The 13110-nt window shown below is 37.9% G+C and overlaps 1 protein-coding gene across 1 annotated transcript; it reads left to right on the forward strand.

Moving 5' to 3' along the window:
• The first annotated feature begins 2619 nt into the window (after positions 1 to 2619).
• On the forward strand, positions 2620 to 10176 carry hopx (HOP homeobox). The gene is made up of 2 exons (XM_053650248.1): positions 2620 to 3067; positions 9847 to 10176. Exons 1-2 carry the CDS (start codon positions 2906 to 2908, stop codon positions 9922 to 9924), a joined length of 240 nt encoding a protein of 79 aa, XP_053506223.1. The 5' UTR covers positions 2620 to 2905; the 3' UTR covers positions 9925 to 10176.
• The last annotated feature ends 2934 nt before the right edge of the window (positions 10177 to 13110 follow it).

Raw genomic sequence — 13110 nt, forward strand, 5'->3', positions numbered from 1 at the left:
CTACTGTAACATCAAGCAGTACTGAAAAGAAGGTTTAGTATGAGCATGTGGGACGGATCCTGGGATGAGTAATGAGCACAGGACAGTCTTTAAGGTAACGGCAGCAGTTCTAATTTCCTACATTTCAGAGGTGAACGTTTTTTATTGCGGGAGTATTGGACTGGATATGCACTGCTACACATACACTATATGGACAACGGTTTGTGGTAACCTCCACTCTTCTGGGAAAGCTTTCCACTAGATTTTGGAGCGTGGCAATGGGGATTTGTGCTCATTCAGCCACAAGAGTATTGGAGGCCTGGGGTTCCAATTCATGTTCAGTGGTTTGAGGTCAGGGCTCTGTGCAGGGCATTTGAGTTCTTCCACTTCAATTGAAGCAAACCATGTCTTCATGGAGTTTGCTTTGTGCACAGGAGCATTGTCATGCTGGAACATGTTTGGGCCTCTTAGTTCCAGTGAAGGGAAATTGTAACGCTACAGCATACAAAGACATCCCATACAATTGTATGCTTCCAACTTTGTAGTGTAATACAGTACATTCGCAAACCATAATATAGATATCATGAAAAGTCAGATCAGAAATATGGAAATACTGTATGTGACTACAGGACGGATCTATCCCAAGCCATAGAAGGTTCTTAGCTAGCAAACAATTCCGAATTGGACAAAATACACTTAACAAGCTATTTCCTAAAAATTAATTGCAAGGTTTTTAGAGGGTGTCCCAAAAGTATCCACACATAGGGGACTATATGTGCCAGCACCACATCGGTCGTGCCTTCATCAGTGGATATTCAATTCAATTTCAATTCAATTTTATTTGTATAGCGCTTTTTACAATAGACATTGTCTCAAAGCAGCTTTACAGAAATATCAACATGGTATATATATATATTCATGGACATCCACTTCTTCTCGGTCGATCTGTAACATTTCCAACCTTTTTTGAATTTATTTACAAGTTTGGCAACAGTGTCGTGTGTGTGATGTGTCGTGTCTGCCACGTTTCCTGTTAAAGTCCATCACAATCTTGCGACAGCTTCCTGATCCAACCATGAGAATGATTTCTATATGTTCTTCTTTTGTCAAAGGCATTCTTAAAGGCCATTTAAAAAACATTTGGGAAGACATTTTGTTAAAGACTGTTAATTTCCCTAGGTTTTATAGTTTGTAGTTTTTATATAAACATTTTACTGCCATTAGTACCCTTTTTTTATCTGATTCATGTCATTGTGAAATCAAGTAATATCCTTTATGGTGGATTAAGGACATTTTGTAATATCTGGTGAAGTTTCCTCACTCCAATAAAATATCTGTTGAGAGGTGAAACGCTGCTCTCGACATCCCCGGCTTTGTAAAAGCAAGAAAAAACAAACAACCAACGTCCAACCAATCATGATAAGAGGCGTTTCTCCTGGCTTGCCAATATGAAAAACGTTGCCTTTTGCTCTAGCATAGGCAATGAATGTGTTTTGAGGGAATGGCTTTAAATGGTACATGGCTGCCATTAAGAAGTCGCTTGCCTCAAACTGATTTCATTCTTCTTGTCTAATCAGTGTGGAAAGGCAAATCACAGGTTTATATTAATGCACTTGTTCTAATATGTCATAATTTCTATAGTAACTAATTCACATGCGCTTAGTCTAGTAATAGGCTAAATTGATTAAAAAGCATCAAGCGCACATTTATAGTTATTAATATGGTGAAGTTGTTTTATATTTCTTAGATTTTATTGGAAGGAGTCTCCAGTGTCAGCAAGGTTCCTTTCATTTTTCCACCACAATAACGTCAAAGCATGTTTCAGTCTTGTTAATTTCAAGGGAAAAGGAAGGAACGGCTGTGTTAGCTGCAAAATGACAACAGGAAGCAACTTGGTCCGCAACGTTATACGTATAACAACTATAACATTTTGTTCTTTAAAAAGTTAAACATTTTAATCATTGACAAATTGCTGTTCACTTCAAGGTGATAACCTCACATCACAATCACACCACTTCATTAAGGATTATTTTCCTATAACAACGAGCCCCAAATTGTTATTCATTACATAACAACTATAATAATACTGCTTGATTGTGATGTCAACTGCCACTGACTCATTTATATATCTCCACCATCTACACCAGCTGTACTGTATTAGACATTGCAAGGGGTAAGTCACTCTTTATGAACTGATTCAATATGAGGTGTTTTATTATTATTATTATTATTATTATTATTATTATTATTATTAATTAATATTATAAGTGTATTCAAATATCTATTTATATTTTTTTCTTTATGAAGATATTCTGCCACACCTGCTCTTCAGGTAAACACACCTGTGGCCGGAACACGCTCAGAATACCACCTGGTTTTACAGGTGCATCAGCCTCCAGCAACACAAAGGTCCAAGGTTGTTCTGACGTCATTGTGTAAATACTGCGTAATAAGTACACAAGATGAGAGGACGAGCAGACACAGATACACGGTAAAAGATGTAAATCTTTTTAAAGTGTATTAAATCATCAGTGTTAGAGCACAACTCTACTGTTAAGATGCTCTGTTGTCCACGCGCGTTTGCGTAGTTGCAATTGCACGCGCACGTGTCATTTGTGGGTGTACGTGGTTGTGTGTGTGTGTGTGTGTGTGTGTGTGTGGTTGTGTGTGTGTGTGTTGGGTGTGTGTGTTCTCGGTAAGACTACGCCTTTAAGCTGTAGGATCATGCTGTTAAAGTGAATTGGTTGTCCGAGGGGGCGGGAACGCACAAACTTCTCCTCCTGCATTTCCATTTTTTTCTCGCGCTTACCTTGCGCACGCCGCTGTGTTTATCCTGCAGCACTGTCTCGCGCTGAAACTCGGGACTGACTTGGTGATTATTTTTTGCTCTCCTGTCTCCCTGTGTCTCTGGTTTCTGAGCAGCGCGATGGCCTCTAACGGGAGCGGGACGGAGGCGCTGGTCACGCGTCTGGCGGAGGATCAGCTGCGCGTACTGGAGGAGAATTTCTCTCGCGGGGGCCGGAACCCGGACGGGGCAACGCTCGCGCTCATCGCCGCTGAATGTGGACTCAGTGAGGAGGAGACGCTGGTGAGTGAAGGGGCACTTCTCACACACGCAACAAATAAATAATACACATTTACTCATTAAGACCAAACTTTGAAGGAAAAAAAAAAGAATCCAACTACGATTTTTTAAATATTATTTATAGAAGCCATAGCGCTTTTTTTTAAAAATGATTATTCCTGAACACATTACATCCAGGTTGAGAACCTAATGACTGTTTAATAACCAGTTAATATTCATTCATTTGACATAGTCAGAATATTAGGGACAACCAGTTGATGATATGAAGGTGTTGTTTTTGTGTATTATTATTATTTAAAAATATTCCATTTTTATTGAGATAAAACTATATATATATATATATATATATATATATATATATATATATATTGTTTTAGATATTTTCTCCCTCCTTTAGTCTTGGCTTATTCCCACCCACCACTTAGGTCCCCCATCATATGATGATGACATGTGAAGCCAGCCAACCACATCTTTTCAGACTGCTACTAATTCTGTGTCACCGTTCTGGCATAACACGCGGAAGGAAAGTGCTATCTGCCCCCTTCTACATACATGAGCTCACAGAAGCCTATTATTAGCTAGTGTCGCTGTTATAGAACTCACAAACTACAGATGATAGGGCGAATGCTTTGCTGATGTACCACTCATGTACTGATACATGGTTTACTGATATCAGAGCTCAGAGTACTGAGTGTACTGATACTCATAACCTCATGACAAGTGCTGAAACAATGCACTGAAAGGTTCTGCTGCCAAGTTATGCCAAACATCTAGATGATGGCAAGCTGTAAGCTAGTTCATGTCCAGTGTTCCCATTCAAGATCTGTCAACATAATACCTCTGCTCGGAAAACATGCCTGATTGTCATGATATGTTGATTATTTTCCAAATGTTTTATTTTTTCATGAAAAGTTTTATTTACTATGGAAATTTGCCAAGGAGAACATTTTTGTAATCATCAAAGAACAATACAGTTTACTTTTATCTGTTTATAGTTACATTTAATGTTGTGGATCATCAACAAAACGATTCTGATCCTTTTATTACTTATTCGGAGCTATAAATGATCGTTCTGTCATCAGCCTCTCCTTTCTCTCTAGTTGTACAGTAAGTACAACTAGACCATAAGACCATATAAAACCATATAAGAACATAAACGCAGCTTGTCATGTTACAGAGAAGCCACAAAAAAAAGCCATCTTCTTCTGTCAGAAAGCTTTACATCTGACTGTTACAAAGTGCTGGAACTGGAGACACCTTCCAAAAATTGCAAAATAAACTAATAATCTCCTCACAGAAATGTCATCATATCAACACTTAGACAATCTTTTAAATCAGTTTATATGAAGTGTCCACCATACAAACAATATATTATTTTATTATAACAAATGCATTAATATAAACCTTTCAGCTGGAACTACTGTTAGAGCTGCTGTCCAATAAGAATCAAGCAATTTAACAGTGGTGCATTATTATTATTATTATTATTATTATTATTATTATTATTATTATTATTATTATTATGGGTATGAAGCACTCTGCAGACTTGTGGGTTTGACTGGGACAGTTTTGAAAGGCTAGACATCTGATTAATGGAATCAGATCCTGTGGCTCAGCTCACCAGTAAGAAATGACTCTTTTGGATCTCAAATGACTCACTGCCATTTTTGGCCTAATGTTCTAATTAACAAAATAACATTACAATAACATGGATTTCATAAAAATCCATTTAAATAATTGTAAAATCAGCAAGCAGCTACGAATGTGCATTGAAAAATACACTAAGTATCTCTATTATCTGTGATAATAATGCTGTGTCTGTGTTTCATTAAAAAGATTAATTTCCATTTATCCTGATGACCGCTCATCTCCATTAATACACTGTCAACATTCAGCAACATTTAACAAGCAGCAGCAGTGCAGCGGATCCTTCCTGTCATTCTACCTCAATCACACAGCTGACTCAAATTCATACCTCAAACGAAAATTATTCATATAAGTCAGCTCTTGATGTTCACCTAAAAGAGTCGGCTCAAAGAATCGACCCATTCACAAACTCATCACTAGTGTGAGTGCTATCTGGGATAAGTTGGCTATGTACCATGACTTACAGTCGTATCACAGAGTATTGTGTAAGATCTGTCTTCGCTCGATTGATAGTTAGATCTAGATATACATATGTATTCACTTTATTAGGAATAACTGAGCCTTCATGTAATTATCCAATCAGACAATCATGTGGCAGCAGCGCAGTCTTGCTGATACAGGTTGTAGCATGGATGTTGGAACTGCACATCTCATGGGATTTTCACACACAACAGTCTCCAGAGTTTGCACAGAATAGAGCGAAAAACAAAAAACATCCAGGCAGCAGCAGTTCTGTGGGTGGAGTCAGTGAAGAATGACCAGACTGGTTCGAGCTGAGAGGAAGGCTATACAGTAGCAACTCAAATAACCACTCTTTACAACCATGGTGAGCTGAAAAGCATCTCAGAAGATGCCGAACCTTGAGGTTCAGTGGTCAGTAAGTGTAGATACATAGATAGTGTGTGTGTGGGCATGGTTTTATATCTTTATCTGGACAAAGATCAGAATATATATGCATATTAAAAAAAGGTTAGGTTTAAGGAAGGTCCAAACAAGCATTATAAAACAAATGTGTGTGTGTCTGGGTGTGTGTGTGTGTGTGTGTGTGTGTGTGTTTTTGTGTTTAAGCACTAACTAGCATCTTCATCCAGACGATATCTGACATTACTGGAAAAGTCCACAGGCTTTTTTTTTTTTTCTGACAGTAATCACATGACATGATAAAGGCTGATGTAAAGTCCAAAGATGATATGTTCATATGTTGTAACAGGTATGAGGAGTTCCATGGAAACTATAATTGTGCTAACATCCTCCTTTAAAATCATCATCCACTTCCTGATTGGTAGGTAGTAGAAGACTGTTTCCCAAATCTTTGGTCAAGTGATATTGAGTACATATTTTGCACCATAATTTTGTTTTTCATGCTCAGACACACCATGAAGGGCTCACCAAAAAGTCAGTGAGCTAAATCAGGCTTCTTAGAGTGATTAGCATTCTAACTGTCAATCATAAGATATTAGCTATTATTGTTAGCCTTGTTAGCCTCAGTTCTAAACACCAAACATGTCTTGACTGAGTACTTGTAAGATTATGAGAAAAGCTCTGCCAAATTTCTAATTTATAATCCACATCCTGCTTACAGGGGTGTGTTAGAGCAGTTACTGTAACATGATGATAATTTGTGGTTAAAAAAAAAAAAAAGCCTCACAGCTCTAAACCCAAAAATAAAGAACCAAAATTTGAATGGCAAACTTGTCTTGGCTGATTGGCAACTTTTGATTTAAGTGGAAGAGGTGTGTACATTTCCCTGAAACACAATTTGTAATGTCACTGCCCTTTCCCTGAAGGGTAGGTAATACATTTTGGTCATTAAAATCCCACATTTAGCATCTTTTCAGGTTTTGAAATAAGCGTTACACACTTGTTAAAGAGCTGAGGTTTGATAAAGCAGTTAATATAGTGCAAATTCATTATGTTTGAGGTAACTGGAGAAATTGTGCAAGCACTCCTTTTAACGTCATTGTCCATGTCCTGATTACTACGTAATGAGGAAATGTTTCTCGGTCTTGGTTTAATGATCCTATGTTTTGCATAAGTTTGAATTTTTCATGCTCTAATACAGTATGTTAGTCTGTTACTGGAATAGACATGGACATCCCTGCCCTGTTTCCACATGTCTCTGTCTGGTCTGAGATAAACTGTGCTGACAGTGTGAAGTTAAGCAGACCTGCACCGGTTAGATTCCTCTAATGTGTAAAGATTCTACCGAATCCACGATCAATTAAACGTTTGCAGTTTTCTGAAACAAATCATATTTCTTGGAAACAAAATTCCACAGATCTTCATAGAGTATACATTAAAAGATGTATCTGAAAGCAGCAAAGATATATACATAATGCACAGAGGAGTGAATATCAAATATATGTGCTGTTATAGGAAAATAATTAACAATATGGTGTTGTGATGTTGCTAGCCAATGATTAATTTTATTTTCAACAAACCACACATCATATTTTTGATCTGTTTACCATTGCATTTCAAATGGTGGACCGGCCATTTTTTTGGTTAATAATATTTAATTTTATAATGGAAAACACCAGGCCTTCTGTCCTGAAACCTGAAAGTTACAGCTTCATCTCTTATTGTTATTATAAAGCGTTGACACTGGAGACTCCTTCCATACATTTTTCTTTGTTAAATAACACATTTTCATAATTGTTCATTATTCACTTTAGATTACATAAACCTTCATCATCATCTACTATACAAATCAGTGCACAGTAATATAAAACTGTGATACACAAGCTCAGAATTACTGTCAGAGCTGCTGTTATAGAAGATTAATCGACCAATCAGAATAGAGAATTCAACAGCGCTGTGGTTATAAGAAGCAACTCTCCAGCTTATATAAGTGTGTATCCTGTGCGGATGATTTCCAATGCAAATGCGACTCTGGGAAAGCCTGTCACTGATGCTCGATTTGAATGTTGGGAACTAAAAGCGTAAATCCAAGTGCACTCAAAGCTCCACATGATGCATGTGACCTGTCTGTCTCTTTCCTCTCTCTTTGGCAAACCGGTTCAACCTGAGTGCTGTCCTGAATAGGAAAAGCAGGGCATTGTGCGTATATGTGTGTGTGTGTGTGTGTGTGTGTGTGTGTGTGTGTGTGTGTGTGTGTGTGTCGCTAGTGTGGGTGTAGCTTGAGAGTTTGGCTCAGAGTTGCTGTGACATCATGATACCACTGGTAAATTTATTATTCCAAATATATTGTCATATCATGAACAGTTATTTGTTAGCTTTGTTACACTGACACTTCAAGGAACCAGTTAGCATTTTTTAGGCCCACATTTCCACTGGTTTAGGAGCCAAACCATTACTACATAAGATGTATGCATCTACTATTGAGCAGAGTATAAATAATACTTTTACAAGTTCCGAATTTTTTTTAACCATGAAAAGCCGAATCCCTCAGCGGCTATACACAGCACAGTCACGCAAATAACCAGAGTTGCTCGACTTGTTGTCATGACGACTAAGTGACGTGTCCGCTAAACCTCCTGATGTCACTGTTTCACTGTTTCACTGTTTCAATGTCCTGAACCAACCAATATAAAATATAAGCTCTTGGACTAGCTTCTTTCCTCTCATCCTAAGGTTGGCATGGTCTTTAGATGATCATCCAAGAACTACCAAAACACAATGCAAGCCCCTGTCCTGCTGGTGTTTAAATCTTGCTCTTAGCCGCTCACCCTCTAACTGATGAATAGCAGATCTTTTTTCCCCACGCTCTTATAGTCACACAGAAGCATGTTTTTTGAGGTGGTTTATTGTATAAACCACTCCGTTTCAACATTTGATGTGTTGTCTTTGTACTATTTTCAATTAAATATAGGGTGTAAATGATTTGCAAATCATTGCATTCTGTTTTTATTTACATTTTACACCGTGTCCCAACTTTTTTGGAAACAGGGTTGTAGCATGAGGAGATGTTTTTGATAAAGACTACTAACACTTCTGTATGTTGTACAAGTAGTCCTATAAGTAATGTCAATTTGGACCTAATGTTGGCAGGGTGGTGCAGTGGGTCACATCACAGCTCCAGGTTTCCGGTTTGATCCTGAGCTCGAGTTATTGTGTCTGCATAGGTTTCCTCTGGGTTCTCGGGTTTCCTCCCACCTCCCAAAAACATGCCAGTAAATGGAATGGATAAAGTAATTTGCAATGTGAATATGTGTGAATATGTGTGTCCATGGTACCCTCCAATGGATTGGTGTCCAAACTGGGGTGAAGTGTGCCCAGTGTTCCCAGGATAGGCTATAGTATATAGCTTACTGAAGATAGCTAAATTATACTATACAATACTGTACACTGTTAAGTAACGAGCCTAACATGTGAATAGGTGTGTCATGTTTATAAAATAAATCTGTACTGAGGTGGTTTGTGAAATTTGAACAGTTTGTAATTACATGCTAGTAATACACATTATCTTAAGTACTTGCACAATTCATGGTATTGTTAGATATTTAATGGTTGCCCAATGACTTAAAATCTTATTGTATCAGGTGAAAGCCTGATGATTTCACCTCTACTATTCATTCACTGGATTACTCTTTAGAATTGTTCTTATGTTGCTTCAATCTGAGCAACTGCAAAGTTCAGTTTACCCAGTTTACACAGCCATTTCATGTCTTGAGTATAAGGATTATAGTATCTTCTTATATATAAGTATAGAAATTTAGGTTGAATCATAATTTATACCACTTCAGAAGATTTTACCCAGATCTTATGCAGGTGTGTATATATCTGTCTGCTCCAGCCATATTGGACAACCAAAATTCCTTCCAAAACATGACATGATAACACATTAAACATGATAGGATCATCCAACTGGGATAGGGATACTGTTTTGCTGGCAGTTTGTTAGCAAACCCTCATTTAAAAGGCTTTGCAAAATGAAGATATTCGATGCAGGTGTTCAGGGCTTTTTTTTTTTTGCATAGAATAACTGAACACAGGAAGTTGGTGGTGAAGTGTAATGAGCTGATTTGCATATTATGTGCAATATGGAGATCAGATTTCAACCTGGCTAACCAGAGACGAATCTGAAATGTAAATGCATGTGATTAAAATCATATTGATCTGTCCATTTTAAGACTCACATGTGCTCTTTCTCTCGCTCTCTGTCTCTCGTGTAGAAATGGTTCAGGATGCGTAACGCTCAATGGAGACAAGCAGAGGGACTGCCTGCTCAACCGGGATCAGTCAAAGACTGAATACAAGCAAGAAGTGCTCTTTATACGCACAGCTCATGCCGCTAGTCCTCTCTATCTCTCTATCATCCATCCCTTCTCTTTCCATCTGTCCTTCTTATTCTATTCATCTGTCCAGTATGGGACAGGGCTAGTACTTTCTCATTGCTCAATGTTCTTTATTTTTTGCAGTATGTATGTGAAGTAAATGTATATTGCACACACAAATGTCATGTTTACATAAAAAAATAAACTGTATATATGGTTATGAGTGAATGCAGTGCTATATTCTATAATGCTATCTGCCAATGTATCTTTAAAGGTAATCAAGTGATACGGTGAGTGAGGAATAAAACATTTTGGGGGCATGCAGTTACAGGAAAATAATCTCGATTGACTATTATCATCCCACAGTTAATTATCTCACCTAACACCATATCCCAAAGTGTTTAATTCCTCTTGTTGTGGAACATCTGGGAAAAGAGATCCTGTCAGCAGTCGTTACCTCACCAGTGAATAAGAAAATAAAACGCATGTTTCATATAAAGGTACAACGTTACATCTGAGTGTTACAAAGATTATAAAAGTAATAAAGGTAATAATTAAGGTAATAACAGAGCTGTGATGATGTAAAGTAACAACATAGTCTCTGTGTTATTGTTTGATGAGATTTTCAATGTATATGAAATGCTGGATTCGAGACAATTTGGAAAGAATGCCCCAACTATGCAAATCAGTGTTTCATTTGAATAGGCTTTTAAGCTGATGTGTTTCCGCTGTGATGAATGAGTGTCTGTTATGAAAGAATATAATGCAAAGAGGCACTGTCAGACACAGCGTGAACCAGTTTCAGCCAGTTTTTCTGAGGGCTCAACAAACAAAATGTTTAAAAGAAATGACCACTGAATAAAGAAAGGAGAGAAAGAAATCTATTTTGAGTACAAGTCTCTACAGGTATATTTACATATACTGTATATAGCATTTCCTGTTAACAGTAAGGGCTAACTGATACAGTCAAATGTATAGCATGAAAATGATCTGAGTAACAAGAAGAATTTTAATTGTGAGCACAGGGCCACATGTATTAGTGATGTCGAGTCCGGCTCTTTTCAGTGAGGCAGATCATTTGGCTCAACTACCCAATAAGAGTTGACTCTTCAGCTCCCAAATGGCTCATTTCCATTCTGTCCTAAACAGGATTCTACACTCGATACAGATGAAATAACTTCCTTATATTGACAAGAAGATACTATAAAATGAGGAACAATGAAGTGCATGGGTGGGACAAACAATGCTGCTAAGTGACTGGTCTTTAAGAACAATGGTGATCAGTGATTGGTTATTGGGAACAATATTTGCTTATTGGGAACAATATTGATCAGTGATTGGTCATTGGGAAAATGGTAATTAGTGATTGGACATTGGGAAAATGGTAATTAATGATTGGCCATTGGGAAAACGGTGATCAGTGATTGGTTGTTGAAAACAGTGTTGATCAGTGATTGGTCATTGGGAACAATGGTGATCAGTGAGTGATCAATGGGAACAATGGTGATCAGTGATTGGTTATTGGGAACAATATTTGCTTATTGGGAACAATATTGATCAGTGATCAGTCATTGGGAAAATGACAATTAGTGATTGGTCATTGGAAAAATGGTAATTAGTGATTTTTCATTGGTAACAGTGTTGATCAGTGATTAGTTGTTGAAACCAGTGGTGATCAGTGATTGATCATTGCAGTAATGGTGATCAGTGATTGGTGACTTGGATCATCGACTCAAGCAAGCAAAACTAGGCTATACCGACTGGTGGTGAGTTGAGTGAACCTGCTCACTCAACTCCATAACCAACAGCTGTGATGTGAGCTGGACAGCTGAATTGAGTAAAGGACATTCACTAACCTCTGCTCAGAAAGTTGCTAGATTTGTCACTAGGCTCTTTATGATGTATGTGATGTAACACGTTTCAGTGCTCTTTATATCTGAACATAAACTTGGCCGAAGAAGAAAAATTTTTTTTTATATATATATTTAATGAACAAAAATAAAAACAACAAACATTCATTATGATGAACAAATTCACACTAACAGAAAGGTCAGATCTTGAAAAGAAGTTTCAATATAAGCATTTTGATCAAATTACACTGCAGGACTAATGATATTGCCTACATCTACAAAAAGATCAAGAGGAAGAAGAAGAAAAAGACTCATATATCTCACTGCTCACTGGCTCAAAGAGCTGACGAGTTTGCAAACAGCAAACTATTGGTGTGTGTGTGTGCACGTGTGTTTTGATTAGAGTTAATGGGTGTCAGAATGGACACACGCCCACAAGGAAAAATAAACGTTGAGCTGAACACCAATGCTGCACGCTCTAAAACCTGGCATGCACACACACACACACACTACAATAGTATAGCACCTATAAGCAGTACTGTACATCACGGTTAACAGCATAAATAAATAACGAATCTTTCCCTCACACATGCTTTTGATATTAGATCCTGAATAAGGGCCTCTAATGGGTGATGAAAGAGTGTGTGAGTGCACGAGACAGACTGGATCTCCATCCAGAACTCGACTGGGCAGTACAAACTGCGAGACTGAGTGTTGCCACAACGACTAGACAAATACATGTGGAACCTATCAGTGAGAGAGAGAGAGATGGATGAATGAGAGACAGAGATTCAGATGTCAGAATGCCAGCTGGATGCAAATCCTTCTCTTCCTCTCTCTGTTTCTCTCTCTCTCTCTGTCTCAGTTCCAGGAAGATACCCGTCTCGTCTTAGTGATCTGAAAGCTGATCAGCAGTGTTACTCAGTCCAGCTCAGTCTACCCAGTGTGTGGGTGTTTGAATGTCTTGTAGTCAGCATATGATAGCATTTGGTCTGTATTTGTGGTCAGTTACTTAATGTGGACTAATAATCTTTAATTTATATTTATATTTAGAGGTGCTACACAAATCTGTCCCTGTGTTTACAGTAATAAACAACAAATCACTGAGGTAGCAAGAGGTTTGTCGCTTGTGGCTTGTAGTAAACGCCTCCGCAATGCCATATGGGTGTGGACTGTCCAATTTTCATGGGATCTAGCATATAATTTATATATATCTTTATCTTGCATAAGTATTCACCCCTAACCGAGTGGCCAGGGGTAACTCTTAAGGAGCTGGAGAGACCGACAGCTCAGATGGGAGAAGGTGTTCACA

The sequence above is a fragment of the Ictalurus furcatus genome, chromosome 2 (assembly GCF_023375685.1).
Source record: "Ictalurus furcatus strain D&B chromosome 2, Billie_1.0, whole genome shotgun sequence".
Taxonomy (NCBI): domain Eukaryota; kingdom Metazoa; phylum Chordata; class Actinopteri; order Siluriformes; family Ictaluridae; genus Ictalurus; species Ictalurus furcatus.